Below are 23382 nucleotides of genomic sequence, written 5' to 3'. Positions count from 1 at the left end.
AAAATTTTAGTCAAATATTTTCCTTCATTTTTTTATTTACACTTTTTCCCATAAAATTCAAAATCCAAACAAAACTTAAAGATACAGTACAATGGGGACTATATTTTTCTTATCATAAATATATTCTTCTTTTCCTCTTCTGCGTGTCTCAATTTTAGCTAAGGAAGGTTGCCTTTGGTTGTGTTGAGCGACAACCAAGAAGAGCAGTGACGGGAGAAAGAGGTAGGGGTGAGCATCGGTCGGTTTAGGCAGTTTTTTCATAACATAAAATCCAGAATTCGGTTTTCGGTCCGGATTGGTGCAATCCAAAAACCGACCGACCAAACCAGTTAAAAGAAAAAATCGACCGTTTTGGACCGCAGTTTGGTCGATTAAACCGACCAAACCGAATTTCTTATTTTTAAATTTTTTTTTTTAAGATTTAGTCAAAAAACTAAGGGGCTGATTGGTAAAGGATCCGAATTAGATTTTATCATTTTTGAATCTTAAAATATGTGGGTCCCACGTAAATAGCTGATTGGCAGCTTATTTTTCAAAACAAAATTACAATCTGTTTCCAATTTCTCAGTTGTAAAATAGAAAACGCAATATTGATGTTTTCTTCATTTTGTGATTTTTATTCCAAAAACCCTAAAACCACTCTCCACATTCGTATCATTTTGTAGCTGCTGACCATACCACAGCCACACCACCACACCATTGTTGCATCTCTTTGCAGAATCTCAGGTGAGCCATATCTCTTTTTCTTTTTTTTTTCTCTCTCTGCCCTCATTTACATCTTTGAAATTTTTTGGTTTGAATGCTTGATCTTGAAGATTTTCCTTTGAATATAGTTTTTGAAAGTATTGTTTCCAGTAGAAATCTCTCTGTCTTCTTATCTATTGTCATCAATTTAGTCACAGAACTCTCTGTTTGAAATTTTTTCTTTAGCACTCTCTGTCTTATTTTGTTGATTGTTTATGATGGTTTTGAATTTAAATCTGATTATTTTGAGTTCTTTTTCTTCTTCTCAAACATGGAGTCGATCACTGTTTTTAGAAAACTCAAATCAATTACTGTAAATTACTCAACTGAGTTTAATATTCTTTTGATCAATTGTTTTCCTTTCAGAGTGGCAGGTGGCTAGTTTTATTAGATGATTATATTAGATAGATAAGCCAGCTAGGGGTTAAGGTGTCACATGACTAACTAATGAGGGGTATTAGTGGGATGAGAAAGAAAGAGGGAGAGAGAAATGGGATAATGGGTAATCAATTACATTCTGAAAAAAAAAGAAAGGGGGGACTTGCACGTACAAGCTAGGCTGAAGGTAAAAAAGGAAGTAAGTTCTTAGAGTTTGTGTGATTTGATGATTGTTCTTCTTAAGAAAGATAATGGATTAATATTATTTGTCTATGCTTGGGTATGTTTTGAAGGGCACACAAGGTTTGGAAGATATCAAGATCTTAAGGAACACCATTCACAAAGTTTAAACACAATAAATAAAGGTATTAAGATATCATTTTAAGTTATGGAAAGTTTGAGTTTAAGGGTTGAGTTTATGTAATATTGCTTTGAGAGTTTTAGTATTTTAATCTGTTGTAATCTTTTTGTAGTATTTGATGGGGTATATGTATGGTTAGAAACTCAAAGGGATGTGAGGAGGAACAAAATATTTCATAGCTTAGGATAAAGAACAATTTTTTTTTCCAGGTTTGAGTTGTGACTTCTAAGGTGTCTAAATCTTAAAATCTGAGTAAACATGTATGATATTCTTATATATAAATGTGTGTTATGATGAATAACTGAGTTTAGACATTTGAAAAACCCAAAAATCCATAGTATTGACTAGATATGACCTTTGCAATGTTAACGTGTAAAAAGAGTTTTTATGAAATCATTTTTCTCTGTAAATGGGAATAATGGTGTACACCGATTAAAAATAGTTATTTTAGCCAATATGTTTTTTCCTTTAATTTGGTGTTGGCATATTTAGTGGATGCCAGCTTCTTGCCTTAAAAGCAAGCTCCACAGGCATTGAACAAATTGCCCCTATATATGAGGAAGCTGCTTCTATAATATTATTTCTTCCATTGCTTGTTCCAGTCAGATGAAATGTCTAAGCTAAAAATAATAGAATAAAGAAATAGATATATACCCACCATGAAATGTATGGTCAATAGTCACATATCATCATTGAGACTCAAAGGTTATTGTGTGTATATTATGTAGCTATACATGAATTATGGTTGAGGAGGGTCTTGAAGCTTGTAAATGACTACTAAATAAGGTTAGATCCACAATACATTAAATTAATCTAAACTCTATATTTGGTAAAATGGGGTTGGATTAATCAAGCGAAAAAAGGGTCCAAATTGATCAATTTCATCCTATGGTATCTATTATAATAAATAAGATATGTCTTATATATGGTTTTGAACTAATTAAATCATTGTATAGATTAAAGTGATAAATGTAATCACAAATAGAGCCTTAGAATGTAGGTATATGTGTGTGTATATATACTTTATTAGGCACAATGCTATTATATGTGAAGATTGATGAACTAGCTAGTTTCTTCCAAATATAAAGACATTAATTGGAATAAATATATCATGAGATAATCACCAAGGATAAAAGAGTAATTTTGGGTATTGAATTTGAGTAATCCTGAATTCGAGTTAGAGGGAGTTTTCTATGTTAGTCATTTGTGAGTTTGATGCTTTTGATGTGTGTATATATACTCTAGTACACACACTTGATTGATTTTGTTTAATTTGTTGTCTTTTGAATGCATTTTTGGTAGTTGATGTCAACATATGTATGTTTGGTATTTGTGAATGCAATACTTATTCTTCTATTAGTCAGATGATTTATTAGACTTCATATAATCAATGCTTTAAATCATTAGGCCTTGTGAAATATAGAAAAGTTTTGCTAATCATAAGTTTATAACATCAAATCATACTTTGTTTTGCTGCGAGAGAACTTGATGAGTGCATACTTTGCTTAAACTTGTAGTATAACTTTCTTGATATTATATATATATGTCCATCAATCATCTGGATTTATATATATATATGTGTGTTATTCAGATTCATTGATTGTGAGCTAACTCAACTCTTAGACTTGTATTAGTTTGTGCCAAGATTTTGATTGCAACACAAAGAAAATCTTATTTGCATAATTATTTCTTTATTAAATATTTATGGTAAAATTGACTTTTTTAATGGTTGTATGTTGTAATGCAGAGAACAAGCTTGGTAGTGAACCATTATAGTCCCTTTGTTCTCAGTCTGCAACATCTGAGGTGAGCTCTTTTTCTCACTCTCTCTACTTTCTTTACATCTTGGAATTCTTTGATTTGAATGTTCGATTTTGAAAACTTAGGCTAATAAATTTTAAATAAGCATTATTTATGAAGACATAGATTGTGATAGTTAAAATTATGATTAGATGGATGCGAAGAATGTAGACATTGACGATCATGCTTCTTGGCCTGAGGCTATTGAATCATATTTTATTAGTCTTCTATATGAAGAGGCCAAAAAATGATTACAAACAACAACCTTGGACAAAAAAGGATGGCTAAAAATAGAAAATGACATATTTAATTCTTTTGGAAAGAGATATAAAACGCCTCAATTGAAATCCAAATTCAATCGGTTGAGAAAGGCACATCAAGAATTTTCTCATCTTTTGGAACAAACTGGTATGGGATGGGATACTCAAACAAAAACTGTTACAGCAAGTGATGAAGTATGGGACACTTATCTAAAGGTAATAGACTTATACTATAATTGTGTTGTTGATTACTTGATTATTCTAAATTCATGTTATGTAGTAATGTTGTGTGTTTTTGGATTTTTGTAGAAATATCCAAATGCCAAGAGATTTCGAAAAAAAGGATTGCAACATTATGAGATGCTTGGAGAAATATTCAATAATACAACAGCCACTGGTGGTATGAGTTATGCCTCCACTCAACTTCCGCCTTCTTCAGTTGAGGAACGCCAACAAGAGCGTCATTTTGTTGGCACTGGAGCACATGTTGATATTGATCTTGAATTTGATGGTGATAATTATGGAGAGGAAGAAGAAGTTACTGGTGTACGTCGTCGAGCTACTTCTGCTCCACCAGATGCACCAAAACCAAAAGAGAAAAAGAACAAAGGGGCTAATTCTGCCTTCGACCAAGTGATGAGAGAACTTGCAAAAAGTATTTCTGCTAAGACTGAGGCATCATTAACACAGAGTGAGACTATGCGTAAGTATTATGAATCGAGAGAAAAAAGAATTAGTGAGGAAACCAGCAATGTCACTAATTCTTACAATGTGGAAGATTGTCAAAGCATTCTTGATGGTATTCCAGATCTGGATAACAAAATATACCTCAAAGCGTTGCATGAGTTTGTAGCAACCCTAGAATGGCGCGGAATATTCATGAGAATGAATGAGGAGCGTCGACGTGCTTATCTTGATTCATTGTTGGAGTGATTTAATATTGTTTATTTATTATGACTTTATCTGTTATGAACTACCAAACCATGAACTTTGTCTGTTATGACTTTATCTTAGATAATGTGTAATGAACTTGACTTGGTTTTTATTGTCGTGATTGAAATTTTATTATTGTCATAATTAGGTACCTAAGATGGATGATTCGGATGAGGAGTTTGAAATATTATTTGGTGATACTTCGTCTTCATCAAGCGAGGAATTAATTGGTCAAGTTCTCATGGCTAATCGAATACATGAGATGCAAAAATCTCAACAGATTAGACGACCACTACGCACTTCAAATATGTCTGGACGTCAATATTTACTTGAGCTGCTAAATGGACATCCTGATAGATTGTTTTACACAATTAGAATGGACGTTAATACTTTTAGATCTTTATGTCGTCGATTAGTTGAAATGGAAGTCATAGAACATGACAGGGTAATTAGTGTTGAAGAAGCTGTTGTCATGTTTCTATGGATAGTAACACACAACCAACGAGTTAGGACTGTGGCCGAAAGATATCAACATTCGGTAGAAACTGTTTGTCGTCAGTTTGGCAGAGTGCTAGATGCATTGTGTTATTTAGGAAATGAAGTAATAAGGCCTCTTCACTTTAATACTGTGCAAGCAGAAATTCAAAATAATTCGAAGTATTTCCCATGGTTTAAGGTACATTTTATTTATTAATTTTAATAAAAAATTTGTTATAATTCATATCAATTTAATTGAAGTTGGTAATGATATATCTGATTTGTTATGTAGGATTGTGTTGGAGCAATTGATGGTACTCATGTAAGTGTCGTTGCACTAGCTCTAAAACAACTTGCATATAGAGGAAGAAAAGTAGATGTAACACAAAATGTAATGGCTGCATGCTCCTTTAATATGATGTTTACTTATGTCTACGCTGGATGGGAAGGAACAGCCAATGACTCTCGAGTGCTTCTTGATGCAATTAGAAAAGACGATAACTTTCCCATGCCACCACCAGGTCTTAAATTACACTTGTCTTGATGCATTATAATTTTCTTTCACATTCCCTTGTTCATAATAAGTGATTTTAATATAGGTAAATACTATGTTGTTGATTCTGGCTATCCAAATATGCCTGGGTTTCTAGCACCATATCGTGGTGAACGTTATCACTTGCGTCGCTTTAGAGGAAGAGGGAACCATCCTAGAGGTGCGATGGAGTTATTCAATTATAGGCACTCATCATTGCGCAATGTGATTGAACGTTGTTTTGGACTTCTTAAAGCCAGGTTTCCCATTTTGAAGTCAATGCCTCCATACTTGCTTGGAAAGCAACGTCGAATACCAATAGCATGTTGCACTATCCACAACTGGATCAAAATGCATTCTATTAATGATAGAATGTTTGAACAATATTCAGTTGATGCTACACCTGTTGAAGATATTGAAGGAACTGAAAGCCAATCTAATACAACAATAGAAAACCAACAAGAAGGAGATGAAGCAGGAATTTCTGAGGCACCACAGATTAATTTCAGTCAAGCTTATATGGCTCAGATGGAAAATGTTAGAGATGACATTGCTGGACAAATGTGGCTTAGTTATAACAATAATGTTTAGTTAATTAAAAATATGTAACTTTAATTTAGAAAAAAAATTAAAATTAACGACAATGCAATATTGTTATGAATTTAATCAATGCACTATTATTCAATTTTAATTTATCAATATAATTAAATTTGTAGATAAATCAAAATTTAATATTATACAACTTATGTAAATAAAATATAAAAATAAAAATAATATTCAGATTCAGCTGAACCAATCACGTTTTCAGTTTCTGTTATATTTTCAAATTTAATACCTATCACAGATTCAGTTTTTTAAAACTCAAAAACAGTTTCCTGACATTGAACCAATCACATTTTCATAAACATGTTTTTAGTCACTAAATTCAGATTTTCATTTCAGAATCTCACTTTTCAAAAATACAGTTTTCTAATCACGAACCAATCAGACCCTAAAATTTTTGGATTGTTGGAATCCATTTTTGTGCATTTTAAAAACATAAATATATAGAACATAATTTTATATTTGTTTTATTTAATAATTTTAATAATTAATAATTATATAATATTATATTATTATATATTATATTGTTCGATCGGTTTCGGTCCGCCGGTCGGTCCGAACAAAATTTTCAAACCGACCGAACAGTGGCGGTTTGCGCCGTTGACGGTTTTTTCGGTGTTCGGTTTAATCAGTTTCGGTTTTTTCGGTGTTCGGAAGGTCGGTGTATACGGTTTTTTCGGTTTTTCGGAGTTTATGCTCAACCCTAGAAAGAGGAGCAGTGGGAGTAGTGGGTTACGCATTGGACAACATGCTTGTGAAAGATTTAATTTATATAAGTCTATGTATGCTTTCTACTGTACAAAATAATATATATTAGAAAATATTAATACATATTTGATTTTCATAGAGAGACACAAAAATACAATAACAAAACTATTAGAGTACTTACTAGATGCGTAAAAGCGAAACAATGACTACACTCTTTGGATTTCCTAATATTTTGTGCTTGCTGAATGCTAGGTATTACAAGGAATCAAAACTGCTTTGAAACAAGACCACAGTCTTCCAAGTCTTTTTCTACAACAACCTAGTATTTGTGTGTGCAAGTCTCAACACATGATAAGAGAATTCCTAGAAAGAAAACCAAGAGAGAGTAGACAGCTAGGTATAAAATATTAGTAATGAATTTTTACCTTGTCAAATTCATCTTATCTAATGCATTCTATAACACTAGTATATATAGACACTTAGCTAGGACATAAAATAGGTTTTAGTTACCCACTTTAATTTAATTATTTAATAATTATAATTAATTAAATGCTTGTCAAAATTAACCAATTATAATTTTGACATTTATTTAATTTATTTTGTTAATATTAATACAAATTTATCAATATTAACAAAACTATCCTAGTTGGCTACAATACTCTCTTTTTGAGACTTTGCAATAAAAACCTTAAATTTTCTTCTATTTCTTTTTTCACAAAATATCAATAAATAATTCAACAATATTAATTTTCATTGACCTAGTCAATATGATATTTTTATAATTAATAATTAAATTAATTATTCAAGACTATTAGGTTCATTTTGATAAGAGATGACATGTGGACCATGAATCCATGAACTCAAGCTCCAATAAGTTACCGTGAGTTTATTTATAACAAATAATCTCACTAGCTTATTAATTCCTCGTGACTCCACTATAGACTCAGAATTGCACTCTTGATTTCATAGAACGTTTTACACCAAATGTAAATACGTTATTCATTGTTATAACTATAACCATCATTCAATCATCTATAGATGATTTACTAATAAGATGGGTAAAAATTACTGTTTTACTCATCATTGATATTCTATCCTTAACTCCCACAAAGTTTCTTGTAAATGATATTTTCGTAAATTTAATTACAGAAATGAGTACTCTATCATTTAACACTTGAACCAAGCTATTAGGAAATCATCATTTCACTTCTTAAACAGAAGCTATAGATTTCATATCTATGATAAATACTCTCACTCAATTATACTACCAAATTTATAATATGTAAGTATGAGCTAGTCCGTAGGTTAAGCTGGTAACGAACAAATCAAATGACTTGAATAATACAATTAGCAGAATATTAATCACCAAAATTAAGATTGAATTGACATATGGTCAACGCTGTGATATGATTAGATTAGATAATAACGATACTTACTTATCTTGTCAATAATCAATATCAGTTCAGTCCAATGTAACAAAATACATCTGATCTTATCTACTTGGTCAATGTCCTAGATATGACATCACACCAGATGTGTAAGTAGCTTTATCGTAGATTACCCAATCAGTAAAAATCCAGTGTACTGATTTAATCTTAGGACAAAATGCTTTTGAACATATAATTACAATTATAATCCACTGTGACTGAGTCACTATAATTGTAACTATACATATGTTCAGGTTTTTATAAACGTTTGTATTAATAATAATTAATCATGTAAATAACGAAATTTGATTGAACAAAATGATTTCTACTACTTTATTGGTAATGAATGAATTACATAAAAAAAAATAGTTTTATAAGGGCATAAAACTCAACACGTTGGCCTTAGATCACTTGTAATTAATGAGGTAAACTAGTTAATTTTCTAAAATATAGAGAAGAATAGTAAAATTGAGTTTCCAATAAGTTAACTAAATTTGAGTTAACATGTTTTTTTACCTTAATGAATGGTATTATTCCACATGTAGAGATAATTATTCATTAAGTTAAAAATATTTTTTTCTTTTTTTTTTTCTCTTTCCACATTAATTATATTTTATTTTATTTCTTTTTCTCTCTTTTTTAGTATTTTAATGAATAAAAAAATTCAATGTAGAGAAAATATAGAGAAGAAATAGAAAAGTTTATGTATGATGTAATGTAAATGTTTGATGTAAAATAGATTAAGTACAATTTTGGTAATGTATATGAAAAAAAAATAGAATAGAGCATCCATTGAGAGTGTTGTTAGTAGTCATTAAATGGCATCAATATTTGCAAGAAGACGAGCCACTACAAGAAAAAACAGTATTTATAACACTTAAAAACTGCTAACCGGGACTATTGATAGCACTTCTGAAAATGCTAACGTAGCCCATGTTATTAAAAGTCCAGTCTTTTCTATAACAGTTTTTGAATGTTATGTTCGGTGTTATCTTAAACTATTCAATAACACATTTTTAGGTGCTATAATATTCAAATAATAACATTTAGATAGAGTTTTTGATTATAAATTTGAAGTTTAATCTTGTACTTTTTTCATAACACTTTCCAACTGTTACATTTGATTATTTTGATAACATTTTTAGTTTGTTATATTATATAAACCATAACGATTTTTTACGCTTATAATATGTTTTTAAATCATAACATATAGTAATAAAATTTTAAATTTTATTTTGATAAGTATACTTATATGGTTTTTTTTTAATTAAAAGATTTTCATTATTGTATTTTAATAAAAAAAATTCAAAATTAATCATAAAATGTAATTCTCAATAGATTGATAAACCATAAGTATTACATTAAACAATAACTAATTCAAACCATGAATGTGTCTACTTCATGAGATCTTAGTTCTAACTTAAGTTTGAAAGCATAACATAATAAAGTTTTATAATCTTGAACAATTTTTACTTCAAAAATGAAAAATAGAAACATTACAAGATACACAAAAGTAAACCATGCGTGAAACTTGCTCCATCCTTCAATTCATCATCCTTTGTGCACTTGTCTTTGTTGCGAGTCCATTTGTTTAGCTACAACAAAATTTAAATAAGTAATGCTTCAACTTAAAGTTATAGTAAACTAAAAGAGTACATAAAAAACGTTAATTACCTAATTATAACTTTATCAGTTGGCCATGCAATTATACTACCTACAGCATCTTCTATAGTAGACATAATTGTTGAAGGCCTCCACAGAAATGCATCATTCTTTCTCACAAGATCTATCCCCACTTTCATAGCACTAGGCCCAAGAGGAACATGGTGAACCTCATCCTTTGGGTCACTTAAGATAAAATAACCTTCTGCAATAATTTCTCCAGATCCAATCCAATCTAATATTTTGCATTTTGAGCCGAATGTGTGGTTCTTGACACTCTAACAATATATCAATATAACAAATTCAGCAGCAGTAAATGATTTTATATTGAATATTATATGTTTTAGATTTTATCATTTTCATATAATTAGTATCATAATTACCTGAGTGGAATGAACATGAGAATTTGATTGAACATTGACATTTGATTGCTCCTCGCTCTGAGTAGATGTATTCTATTTACAAGTAAGATAGAAAGACATGAATTCAACATCAAAATTTAAAAAAATACAAAAGTAAAGACTAACCAAAAAATTAAACATAAATCTTAGTTATTATTGCAATTCAGCCACATGAAAATATAGTTTCAGCATCAAAATACTTACTTGATTTTTCATTAAAGAAACAATGAGTTGCTCCATGTGTTGCATTTTGTCTTTCAAATCTTTGCATTGACCTTCTATCTTCATCAAATGGTCATCTCTTTCTGACACAATTTGCAACTTTGACCGAGTAACTCCTCTTCCGAAAGCTCTCATGTATGAATTTTTTTCAGGACCAAGGACTTTTGTGAGGATGTCTTCATTAACACTTGTAGTTGAAGACATAGCAGGATCTTTCTTATATTCTTCAACCAAATCCTTCAAAAATAAATAGTATCAATAAATGTATTCAAACAAATGAGTAAGTTAAAACTAAAGTCACATGATTTTGAAAGGGCAAGGTGTATACAAAAGCTTCAGCCACTTCTGAATTTACTGGTTCGCCATTTTTCTTCTTATGTGCTTTGGTCCAAACATCAACTCTAGAAGGTGGTGTATTGGTTTCACTATGGTTCATCTATCAAAATAAGAAAATAAATTAAAAAAATATCTAAACCAAATTCTATAATAAAACAACTGTAAATATGTTTGGCTTTACCAATTCATCAATCAATCTTGCATAACCTTTCCGACTACAAGTGTGGGGTAGTTGCTTTGTCCATATTTTTTTTAATTTCTCGCTTATAGCCTAAGAATATAAAGTTAATAGAGACATTAAACTATAAATTTTAATCATAAATATATTTGGTTATAAGATGTTAAGAATAAAATACCTTAAACTCAGCACTATTTTTTTCCTTAACAAAACTTTTCCACTCATTCATAGATTTAATATTATCAGGCTTTAGTTTCAATCTTGCTTCTTCATTTGGTGCATTTGTTATTTTAGTAACTAGCCTTGATTTCGAAGCTCTCCAAAGATCTGCCATACTTTTGAATATATAGTTCTTTTGCCAATCTTTGTCAACCTTATATCTTGCCTAGTAAAATTAATAATAGGTTAGTATTAATGTAAATGAATTTCAACAAATTTCATGTTCAATGCATAAAACCTGAGTATATATACCTGAATAGATTTCCATAAGACCTCTTTCATTCCTAGAGGAATCTTCCTCCAATCTTTTATTGTTACTGGTACAATTTCTCTAACAAGTGCACCCAAAAATGAAGACAAAGATATTGATGTTGCACCTATTGGTTGTCCCTTTGAGTTAAACTTAACTTCCAAACGACCATCACTGTCTATTGCAATAGACTTCATTTTACTAGGGCCTCTAGTTCTCTTTTGGGTAATAGGTGCAACAACTTCTTCAGGTAGTTCTTGTTCGTCAGGCAAGTTTTCAACAATTGTGTCTGGCAAGTTTTCAACAATTGTTTCATTTGGGTTTTCTCGGATTTGTAGGCGTTGTGATTTTCTTGTGGTTGTTGGTGAGATGGCATGGTCATTTGAAGGACTAATTTCTACTTCAACCACTCTTTTAATAGATCCCCTAGTGGCTATCATTGAAGCTAAGAATGGAGAAATTAGGTCATTAGTAGGTGGTCTCACTATTTTTTCAAGAGAGTCTATTGGTTGTTCAACCTCAAATAGATTTTTAAGAGATCTCCTTGTCACAGGGGAGATGGGTACTTCTTCTTCATCAGAAGAGTCATTTCTTACAATCATTCTACGTGTATTTTTCTTTGGAGACACATCCTTAGTATATCTCTCTTCAACAACCTTATCCATTTCCAAATTTAGTCTAAAGCTCTTCCTCTTTTCATTGAGGAGTTTAACTAATTTTCCTGTAGGTATGTGTTTTGGCCTCTTTCCTTTTGTAGATGGAGGTGACATATCTTGTACTTGACAAACTCTTTGACTAGTTTCTGATCAACCGTTTCTATAATTAGTAAGATTTTTTATGAGTTGCAAAAATCATATATAACAACATATTATCACTTATCACAAAAAAAAAACATATAATAAAAGTCAGAAAGAAAGAAATAAACAGTCATTCTTGGCATCAAAGACATATGTTCTTCGCTAAAAATACACAAATAAGAAACAACCAATTAATGAGCTAAAGTATAAACTGAAATTTCCATTGATTACAACTTTGAATGTCAAGTGCAACATCTTCTACAATTTACAAAAAACACAACAATAATCAAACTAATATACCCTCACAATCATCTCTAACATATTGTTCATCTTCCACTACATTATATAACCTAGATTCAGTAACTTCAGACATTACAGGCATGAATTCTTGCTCATCATAATTTTCCATGTCATAAAAACCTCTAGGGGGTGCCCTAATCACCAAATACCAATTGGAAGAATCATGTTCTCTTGAGTAGAAGACTTGTTTAGCTTGTGAGGCTAAAATAAAAGGGTCTCTACCAACAGACCATTGACTTTGGTGTAGATTAACTAAAGTAAGACTATCCTCCACCCTAACACCGTTAGGGACATTTGCCCAATCACATTTGAAAATTGGAATCTGAACTATATAGTAATCTAACAAGATTATCTCCCTTATAACCCCATAGTATGAAACTAAATTAGGAACTTGAGATACATCTTTGGCACTAGATCTACACATAGTTGTAGCTTCAATTGAGACACCACTATTCTGTGTGGACTTCTCAATGTCATGTACATGGAATCTTTGACCATTGATAATATATCCAGTGTAAGAAGCAGCATGTTTTCTGGGTCCATATGCTAGCCATTTCAACAAATCAGTTTCATCACAAGTTGAGGAATGCATAGGAACCTATACAAATAATAGTATGACATTGTTAATTTTCTTAATGATATTTAAAACAACTGATATGAACTAGTTAGTTTGCATTAATTTACCTTTTCCATCATCCATGTTGAAAAAGTTTGTATATGTTTCTTCCAAAGTAATCCATTATTTCTCTCATATATTTTGTTTGTTTTTTTCAACTCCTCTAAGTGAATCCTAATTTATAGGACCAATGAGTTAGTATTACTACATTTTTAATAAAAAAAAATAATAATTTCTAATATCAGACACTTACTCTAGAAAAGGCTCCACAACAGATGTATTTAACAGAATGTATCGATGTGCAATTTCTAACAACTCATCTGTCAATATAATTTCTTTCCTCCTAGAAATTAGACGACCTTCAAGTATCACATCATTTGACCACTCTTCATTTCGACCTTCTTTTGTGTTTAGTTCAATTGAATGGTCAGTGAATTCATTACAAAAGCTCACACACTCATCTGCAAGATAACACTCTGCAATACAACCTTCAGGCCTTGCTCGATTTCTGACATAATCTTTCAATATCTTCACGCGTCTATTAATCGCACAATTGCTCATCATTAATAGAATGTTCACATAAACTAATAAGAATAAACAAAACAATTAAGTCTTAGTGATTCACCTCTCAAATGGATACATCCATCGAAATTGGACTGGTCCACATAGTCGTGCTTCTCGTCCGATATGAACCACTAAGTGAATCATGACATCAAAAAATGATGGTGGAAAGAATCTCTCTAGTAAGCATAAAGTTTCAATAACATCATTTTCTAATGTCATTATGCTTTCTCTATCAAGAACACGTTGACATATTCGATTAAAGAACGTGCATAATCTTATTATAGCATCTCTTGGACCCAATGGCATCAATCCTTTTATAGCCACCAGTAGTAATTGTTGCATCAAAATGTGGCAATCGTGTGACTTAAGGCCCATGAGCTTGCATTGTTCCATTGAAACACAATTTCGAATATTTGAACTATATCCATCAGGTACTTTCAATGAGAACAACCTTTTACAAAATAATTATTTCTCAAGCTTTGATAGTTTGTGTAAAGCTGCAGGAAGATAGGTTCTAGTCCCCTTCTCTTGTGGGTGTAATGCACTCCTAATACCCATATGTTGCAAATCCAAGTGAGCTTTTAGTCCATCTTTACTTTTTCCAGCAACATCTAGCAATGTATTACAGATGTTTTAACAAACATTTTTCTCTATGTGCATCACATCCAAATTGTGACGAACATACAATTCCTAAAAAAATTGCAAAAGAAATAACTAATGAAATTCCTCCAAAAACAATAATTTACACACAAAAATTTTAGAGTAGTAAGAATGTGCTAACCTTCCAATAAGGTAACTGAAAAAATATGGATCGTTTTTTCCACATTTCGTTTGAATCATTTTGTTTCCTTTTCTTTGAAGTGGATTTTCCCCAAACATTCACAAAATCTTTAAGGTGTTCAGCAATTGTAGTCCCATTCATGATTCTTGGGGGATTTCCATGCTCAACTTCTCCATCAAACCAACTTCTTTTACTCCGAAATGGATGGTCTTCTTTAAGAAATTTCCGATGACCTCGATATGAAAACTTCCCACTATGTTTTAGCCAGTCTGAATGAGTACCATAACCACATAGGGGACAACTAAAACATCCCTTATTTTTACAACCAGCAAGGTTCCCGTATGCTGGAAAATCTTGGATTGTCCACATCAAAATAGCCCGCAACTTGAAATTTGTATTGTCCAATGCATCATGAGCATCAACACCCTCATTCCATAATAATTTCAAGTCCTCTACGAGGGGTTCTAAGTATATATCAATATCATTCCCAGGCTGTTTAGGTCCTGGAATTAACATTGATAATAAAATATTCTCCTGTTTCATGCACAACCATGGGGGTAAGTTGTACATGACCAACAAAACAGACCAAACACTATACTTAGAACTTAAATTACTAAATGGGTTAAATCCATCTGTGGAAAGGCCAAGTCTAATATTTCTCTCTTCATTTGAAAATGATGGCCATTTATCATTGACTAGCTCCCATGCTGCTGAATCCACTAGGTGACGCATTTTTCCATCGCAACTTTTATTGTTGTGATGCCATCTTAATTCCTTTGAAATTCTTTTAGACATGAACATCCGTTTCAACCTAGGGATTATAGGAAAGTACCTCAAAACTTTTGCTGGGACACCATGTCGAACCTTTTTAGTCAGCTTATCTGACATCCAACGTGAAGTTCCACATGTTGGACATTCTTGCAAGTTTTCTTTATCTTTTCTAAACAAACAGCAATCATTAACACACGCATGAATCTTTTCATATCCTAAATCAAATAATCGAAGAAATTTTCGAACCTCATACATAGACTTGGGGATCATACTATCTAAAGGAAACATATCATTCAAAAGTCTTAACAATTCATCAAAACTTTTGTCAAACCATCCATTGGTAGTTTTAACCTTATACAATGCAACAATTGACGATAACTTAGTATATTTAGTACATTGTGGATATAATGGAGTGTCTGCATCTTCTATTTTTTCCATAAAAGTGTCATCATGACCTTCAAGATGACTTTCAAAATCACAACCATCAATATTTGTAGCCCTAAACAAGTTGTAAGAATCAAATGTTTCCATTGTCTCTACATCATCATCTCTTGATAATTCTTCCCCATGATGAAACCAGATTTTGTATGTTGGATCAATCCCATAAATGACTAAGTGTTCATACAAAATGTTAATACATTGGTGACTTAAGTTTCGACAAACTTTGCATGGACACAATAACTTTTCTGGATAACCAACTAGCTTTTCTGACATTTCTACAAAATTCTTAGCGCCTTCTCTATACTCACCCGAGGCTCTACAATTCAAAGACAAGTTCATATTTATAATATATTAGTAACAAATACAGTAAGTTACTAATTTTACTAAGCTAGCACTAATTAAATCCCTAATTCTTATTACCTATTGAAGCGTAGCCAATTTTTATCCAACATGATCACCAATTTAGTTGTCCTGTTCTAACCAAAAAAAAGCAAAATTTTGATAAGTCTATGTAATGGTAAATACAAAATTGTATCAACCAAAATATACTATATGATTTGATTTTTAAAATTACTTGATTTTGAGTTCAGAAATGAATTTAAGCTGTTTATTTAGTCTTATTGCTAAACTTGAGATAATTCTGGCATTTCCAATCCTCATCTCAAAGAAATATTATATATATTTATATATATATATATATAAAGAGTATTGTCAGTTCAAGAATTTGATATCTATTTCAATATGGTAGTTTGAGGGAGCTTCTGATGAGGGAAATAAAGGAGTTAGTATATGGGATACATTTACAAAACAACCAGGTGAGAACTTCAAAAAAATTGTTCGATACCTTTTAAGTAATGCATAATTTCTTTTCTAAGCATTAGATGAAGATATATTGGTTGATGTTTGTCCAAGCCTCTTCTTTACTTCTATGGTATTTCGTTATTTTCTCTCATTTTCCTACTTCTAAGTTACATTCTTCATCACTCCTCTCTCCCGCCAAACATACAGACTTTTCTCATCAACCAAACACTTTTCCTCTCATCTTTTTTTTTTTCATCCAAAACTACATTTCAATTCATATTGGTTTAACCCTGACTTAAGGGAGATCTTTTTAGGTTGTGTTTCAATCCTAGATCATGTACTTTCTCATTATCATTAATGATCTCTTTCTGGGTTGTTGTTTCTTCATAATCTAAATTCTAGTTTGTGTGTGTATTTTTTATATCAAACTCATTTGAATTTTCCTCATTTCAAAACTGACCTCTCTTTGTATGTATAGTTTTGTTTTAAGGTATTCTGATAGACTTTATTTTTTTGCTACGGATTATGATAGACTTGATTAAGTTTTGAGTATTGACCTTTAATGAATATCCGATCATAATGGGTTATGAAATTGGAAAGTCTTTTGTGGTGATCTTTTCTGTTTATTATTCTATCTTTGGTTAATTTATCTTTAACATGTTTGCTACAAATATTTGCATAACAATTGATCAAGTTAAGGTTTTCTTCTATGTCTAGTTCTCTAAACCAGAAGCTGGAGTAACACATGTGCTGGTAACTGGTGGAGCTGGCAATATAGGTTCTCATGCTTCACTAAGGCTGTTAAAGGACTCATACCGTGTAACCATAGTGGTATGGTATTTCGTTATTTTCTCTGTCTTATAGTTATACTTTTAAGTAATGCATAATTTCTTTTCTAAGCATTAGATGAAGACATCAAAAGCCTCTGAAGTTTCCTATTGATCCTACTTTCTGTGTTGCCTTGCTTCTAGGCAACTAAGGGATCTTTATACTAATACTAAACTCTTTGATGCCAAAGCACCTCCACACACATGAACCAAATAACCAATACACAAATACAACAAACAAATGACAAAACTCTGAAAAATTAATGCAGAAACGCAAACAAAGAAATACAGAGATCCTACATCCAATCCAAGGTTGGGAGTTTAGCTCCCTACTCTTTCCACTGTGAATGAAGAATTAAGAATTTTCTCTCAGCTCAAGGATTTTTTCAACATTTATTTTTTCGATGAAAGAGTAATAGCCTTTATTTTATATAGGCAAGTACATTACAAGTAAACAAATGGCTGACCAATGAGAAAATAACAGCTGTAACATAAGCCACAATGCCAATTCCAAAATTGGTCTCTTTCTAGGCATAGCAACTACCCTTTAAACTTTTAATAAGGGATGAGTATACGTCTAACATACACAGTTTTTTTTTAAGTAAAATAAACATGTTCACATGAAACTGAAAGATAGAGGAGCTCAAAAGGAGAAATGCCACTGAGTTGAAGGGTCACAATAAAATTGAATTTTTCTGTAATCTATTGAGTGAAATAGTGAGTAAAAAATAAATTATTGAATTGGTTAAGTTGATGCTAACTCTGGTCATAATACAAGGCAATAATAGAAATCAAAACATAGTATTTATATCAAATAATATCTCATAGAAATTCTTCTCTTCTGTTGTTCAGATGAGAAAGCTATTAGACCAAAAAGAGACACCTTTAAACAAATATACATATTATAGACCAAGCCATGCTAAGTGAAGCTAATTTCAGCAACAAAAATTAACAAGTTCTTCTATTATAGCTAACAAAATATAAGCAACAAAAATATAATTTTGGACTTTAGCTGAGAAGACTTTGATACCATATTATGAGGTCAGTTTTGTTTTCCCTTAGACCATTCAGATTGTGCTGTTTTCTATATCAGATTATAAATCTCTAAAAGTAAAAACAGATAAAAAAAAAGTAAAAAACATCAAAAGCCTCTGAAGTTTCCTATTGATCCTACTTTCTGTGTTGCCTTGCTTCTAGGCAACTAAGGGAAAGAAACAAAAAATGAACAAATAATTCCTGATGTACACTAAGCCATATGGTCCTACACACCTAGATCACTCACTGATAGTAACTATTTTTTTTCTATGAATTATTTTTGTATTTAGTATTGTTAATATGATTCTTCTCACAAGTTTAGTTCATACGATATTTCTATTTTATGAACTAAGGGAGGGAAAACTATTGGAACACAGGAGAAAAGTGAGGTATTTTATTTTTATTTTCTATATTTTTATGTTTGATATGTTATTTGTATTAAATTAATTGTTGTTGGAACTAAATCTGTTGATATGCTCTGTTTGTAAAATTAATTTTATTGGCTCTATTGTTCAGATAAATGTTTCTTAGGATTGGGATTCAGCTATTTTGTGTTCCTTTTTTGTTTAACTATGAGTGTACGAGACTCTTGAGCTAAGAGATGGAGGATAAGACTCTTGTGTTCCTTTTTTTTTTTGATAAGTAAAGGTAGCCATGTTTTCCTATATCATATTTAAATGTGATTATTTGATTTTTATTTTTGCTGATTTTTCTACAATGTGATTAAATGTATTTTATTATTGTAATAACAAAGATGCAAAGTATAAAAGGAGTTGTTTTAGGCAGTTATGGATTATGGTTTTAGTTCACCTTAAGATTTTTCAAGTTCACTTTGTATTTAGTTGATTGATGACTAAATTTCTATGGTTTCAATTTTCCCCACATGGGTTTCGATTCTACTTTCAAATTTCTATGGTTTTTGAAGTTTATTAGATATACATCAAATAACTAACAGAAAATCAGAAAACATTCTAGCCATATTTATTAACCAACCAACCATCAATCATTATCAATTCAAAATATTCAATCAACACACAAGTTTTCTTCCTTATCTCGCCGCAGCACACAAATTTCTCAGAACCTACTTCACTAATACACACAAGTTCTCAACCTTCCGTTATCACCGCAGCACACAATAATAATAATAATCTCAGAACCTACTTCACTATGGATGAATATCTAAGATATTCAAACTCCTCTAACATTTGCAAAGTATTTTAACAAAAATAAAAGAAAACATACCTCTTGCAAACTACTGCAAATAAAGTTCCCTCCAATTCTGAATTTCTGAAAGAGTTAAAGAAATTTAGAAACTTGTGTAGAGAACCCAATATATCAGTGACAACAAATCCAACTACCCACCTTTCATGAAAGAACTAATTAAACACAACACACACATAGCCAATTCCTAGCTAAGAGAGAAAATCAAAGGACGACTTATATATTATTTCATTACTTTGTTTGTATCCTTGGGTAAGATTGAAGCTGGTTAGAATTAAGGATACCAACAACATTAAATCTGTTTAACCGTAATATACTGTGATTTAATTAAGATTACATACATGTTCAACCATGTAAGTCGTAACTTTGCATGCTAACATATATGCACAGACTGTGAATGTGAGGAGCTTATATAAATTAAAAATATTCCATAAGCAAAATATATAAACTTAAATCATATGATTAGCTGAGTTTGATTTATTATATAATAATACTAAAATTTTAATAGAGTTTTGGGTTATTTGGATCATTTTATTACCGTCGTACTTAGTTTGCTCTGGTAATTGTATTATTGAAAATCTCCTTCGGCATGTACTAAATTGCCCTGTATCAATCGTATGTTAAGAAAACTAAAATTAAACAACAAGCATAAAATGTATATTTATATATATGTAATAATAGCCTTTATAAATTATAAAGTATATTACCATACAATATTCAAACAACTACAACAGTAAAATGGAAACCCATTAAGACAATTTCAGAAATAAGATGACTAAATGAATCTGGCAATTTTAAATCAGTTGGGATATCTTCAGTGTTTACTTGGTTAAGAATCGTGTAGAAGTCTCTGACAAGTTTCTGCTGCACCATCAAAACAAAATGAAGAATTTAGCTTAAAATAGCACTGAAGAGAATAGTTAACCAAAGATCTAGAAAAAAGAAAAAGAGTAGAAAAACAATTGTCTCATGGAAAAAATGTTTTACCCCGGAATCATCAACTCTACCAAGAAGCCTTGGTCCCAACCGCCTACCTAAACAATCTGAGCATAAAATAAAAGGAGTACAAAATTATTAACCCATCATAACAGCATAAAAAGGAGAAAAGTCGGTGATCATCATCAAGAAACAAAGTAATAAAAAGAAAGGGGCATAAAACAGCAGCATATGAGTGTAGATCATATAGCTTGAATAAACAAAAATACAATGACGATTTACAAATAAAAGAAACAGATGCATATTATTGTTTTCAACGCAGAAGATGTACAAAGCAAAGATTCAAATTCAAATCAACATAAACCACAAGTACATAGATCATTCTCTACTACAGATCCCAGAAGACCTGAAGTACAGCAATCAAAATTACCACATTTCATTATGTATGTCGTAATTAAATATAGAGTAAAAAATCCAAACCTAACATAAAATGGAAACCCATTAAGACAATTTTTTGAAGTCTTAAGCAATGATTGTAAACATATACGAGGTAGTTTATAACATCTACCATAAAGCCAAAACACATATAACATGTGCAAAAACCATATAACATATGCAACTTAATCCTAAAAAGATGCTTAAGAAACTAAAATTGATTTGAGTCAGAAGTCGGCACATCTTGAAAATCACATTACAAATACTTGGCTGTGAAGGCAAAGAGTATTTAAAAACTTTGCAATCACATACAATCAATGACCAATTTTTTTTTTTAAATGCAGCAATTTATAAGTGTTTCCTGGAATTCATGGAAAACTGTTCCGGAACCTTCTATTTTTTGGGGCTTACTAGTGTTAGAAATCTTAGGAATCAAGATAACTGAAAATTGCATTACCTGAAGTTTAAAGGATTGGCCGAACACATTAAAGGAAACACGCTTTAGATGAATGCACAAAATCTGCAAGCAGAATCAGACAGGCCAATCTTTTATATAAGAAAGACTTAAGAAGTACCTAATTACAAGTTTGTTAGTCAGAAATAATGAGTTTTACTCTCACTTTAGAAATGGAAAGCTCCAGTTTTTTTTTTTTTTAAATGAACTTTATAAGAAAATCTAACAACGATTGACTAATAGCAGAGCAATACTAGCACGATCGGAAGAGAGTGAAAGAGACTCCTCGTCGCTGAGGCGATCGGTGAACACAAAATATGATATCAGGCAGGAGACGCAACTACTGTCCAGACGGAGAGGCAGAGAGACGCGACTCTGGAGCGAGTCTTCGTGAGGCAGAGACTTCGGTGAGGGCGGTGAGTCTTCGTGAGGGCGGAGAGGGCTTCGTGAGTGAGAGATGGAGGCTGAGAGAAGGGTAACTTAGAGAAATGGAGGAGGCTGAGAGAAGGCTGAGTGAGAGATGGAGGCTGAGAGAAGGCTGAGAGGAGGGTAGCTTCGTGAGGGCGGAAAGGCTTGAGAAAATCTTAGAGAAAGGGAATTTTGGCATAAATTCCTTTTGCCGCCTGGGATTTTAGTCATATGGCGCCAAAATTTTTAATCCCACTATTCATGTACCGTGTTTTTTAATCCCCCATTAATAATAGCACTTTTAAAAATATGCTATTCTTTAATGTAATATATACTCAATATTGTTGTAGTGAGCCACAATGAAAAAGTTCAGTCTTGGAGTGTTTAGATTTCTTCCCTTTCTTATATATTTTTTTAAGAATAGTTTTTTTGGTTTTCTAATTTGATTTTGGATTTGTTGTTATGATTTAGAATTAGAAATCTTGTTATGAACTTTAGAATTTGATTTTGACATTGTGATATTTTTGACCAATTTTTTTGACTTTATAATTATTGTTTTAGGATTTTTTTTTTAAAGTTTGGATTTGAGATTTGGATTCTGGGCAAAGAACCAACTTTTTTGTTTTTCCAAAATCAAATTGAGTTTAGGATATTACACTATATTTGGCAAGAATGAAAGAAGGTTGGAATGAGGGAGATGAATGGAGTGAATTATTACTTTACTTAATATTATTTGGTATTGAGAAAGGAGATAAGAATGGATTAAAAAATTAAATGTAAAATTATTAAATTATCTTTTATATAATATATATTTTATTTTTATTGAATGATATGTGTATTTTTTTTATAAAAAAAAAAGACTTGTCTTGTCTTATTTTAGAATTATTCATTTTTAGAAGTGATTTTTTCTTAAATACATATTTTATAAAAAAAATATGTACTCAAGTTTTCAAAAATATAATTTTTAAAGTTTCATAATTACGAAAATACAGTTTTTAGGAAAAGATAACTAAAAAAACAACTTATTGGACCAACTAAACATTAACAAAAAAAAAACTAAAATTAACACAAAAAACAAAAAAGAACCGTAAAAATGTAAAAAATTCCTTAAAATTATAAAATTAAAAAAAATTGACGGTAAAAACATAATTTTTTAGTAAAAATTAGTATTTTATATAATTTTCTCTTTTTAGAATGGTTCATTTTGGAAGATTTGAAAAGAGACCTCACTTCTCCATCTTTCTTTTCCTTCTCATTTTCTTTCGGGCCAAACAAATGATTTTGGCTCTCCACCCCTATCATTCTCCCTCCTACCCTTTCCCTCCTTCCAAATTTCTCTTCTACGGTTTTACCAAAACACAGTGTTAGTTTGTGAAAAGGAGCCAGAGAATGCATAACATAGTCAACTTAATCATAAATTAAACAAAATGAATTGAGAATATTTTTGTTTACTCCGCCCCTATATATTACCTTAAATAACTATTAAGAAACCTAAACAGAGTTT

The 23382-nt window shown here is 31.1% G+C and overlaps 2 protein-coding genes across 4 annotated transcripts; both read left to right on the top strand.

Annotated features, from left to right (window-relative positions):
- The first annotated feature begins 433 nt into the window (after positions 1–433).
- On the top strand, positions 434–4594 carry LOC133789594 (uncharacterized protein At2g29880-like). Of its 3 annotated transcripts, none has more exons than XM_062227394.1 (4): positions 434–726; positions 3231–3289; positions 3607–3759; positions 3853–4594. In XM_062227394.1, exons 3-4 carry the CDS (start codon positions 3694–3696, stop codon positions 4474–4476), a joined length of 690 nt encoding a protein of 229 aa, XP_062083378.1. In that variant the 5' UTR covers positions 434–726; positions 3231–3289; positions 3607–3693; the 3' UTR covers positions 4477–4594. The 3 variants fall into 3 exon arrangements, with proteins under 3 accessions (XP_062083378.1, XP_062083377.1, XP_062083376.1); XM_062227393.1 differs by having other exon boundaries at positions 3436–3759; XM_062227392.1 differs by lacking the exon at positions 434–726 and adding an exon at positions 1397–1487 and having other exon boundaries at positions 3436–3759.
- Positions 4595–5325: 731 nt separating this feature from the next.
- Positions 5326–6144, top strand: LOC133789593 (protein ALP1-like). Its single transcript, XM_062227391.1, has 2 exons — positions 5326–5474; positions 5553–6144. Exons 1-2 carry the CDS (start codon positions 5348–5350, stop codon positions 6074–6076), a joined length of 651 nt encoding a protein of 216 aa, XP_062083375.1. The 5' UTR covers positions 5326–5347; the 3' UTR covers positions 6077–6144.
- The last annotated feature ends 17238 nt before the right edge of the window (positions 6145–23382 follow it).

The sequence above is a fragment of the Humulus lupulus genome, chromosome 7 (genome assembly GCF_963169125.1).
Source record: "Humulus lupulus chromosome 7, drHumLupu1.1, whole genome shotgun sequence".
NCBI lineage: Eukaryota > Viridiplantae > Streptophyta > Magnoliopsida > Rosales > Cannabaceae > Humulus > Humulus lupulus.
Note: the sequence above shows the minus strand (reverse complement) of the source record. Positions and strands in the feature narration are given on the sequence as shown.

Bases quoted from the DNA above. Each gene is read 5' to 3' on its own strand.
- LOC133789594 (XM_062227394.1), top strand. From the start codon at position 3,694: ATGGGATGGGATACTCAAACAAAAACTGTTACAGCAAGTGATGAAGTA. The intron at 3,760-3,852 runs GTAATAGACTTA...GGATTTTTGTAG, and splicing joins TATGGGACACTTATCTAAAG to AAATATCCAAATGCCAAGAG.
- LOC133789593 (XM_062227391.1), top strand. From the start codon at position 5,348: ATGGCTGCATGCTCCTTTAATATGATGTTTACTTATGTCTACGCTGGA. The intron at 5,475-5,552 runs GTCTTAAATTAC...ATTTTAATATAG, and splicing joins CTTTCCCATGCCACCACCAG to GTAAATACTATGTTGTTGAT.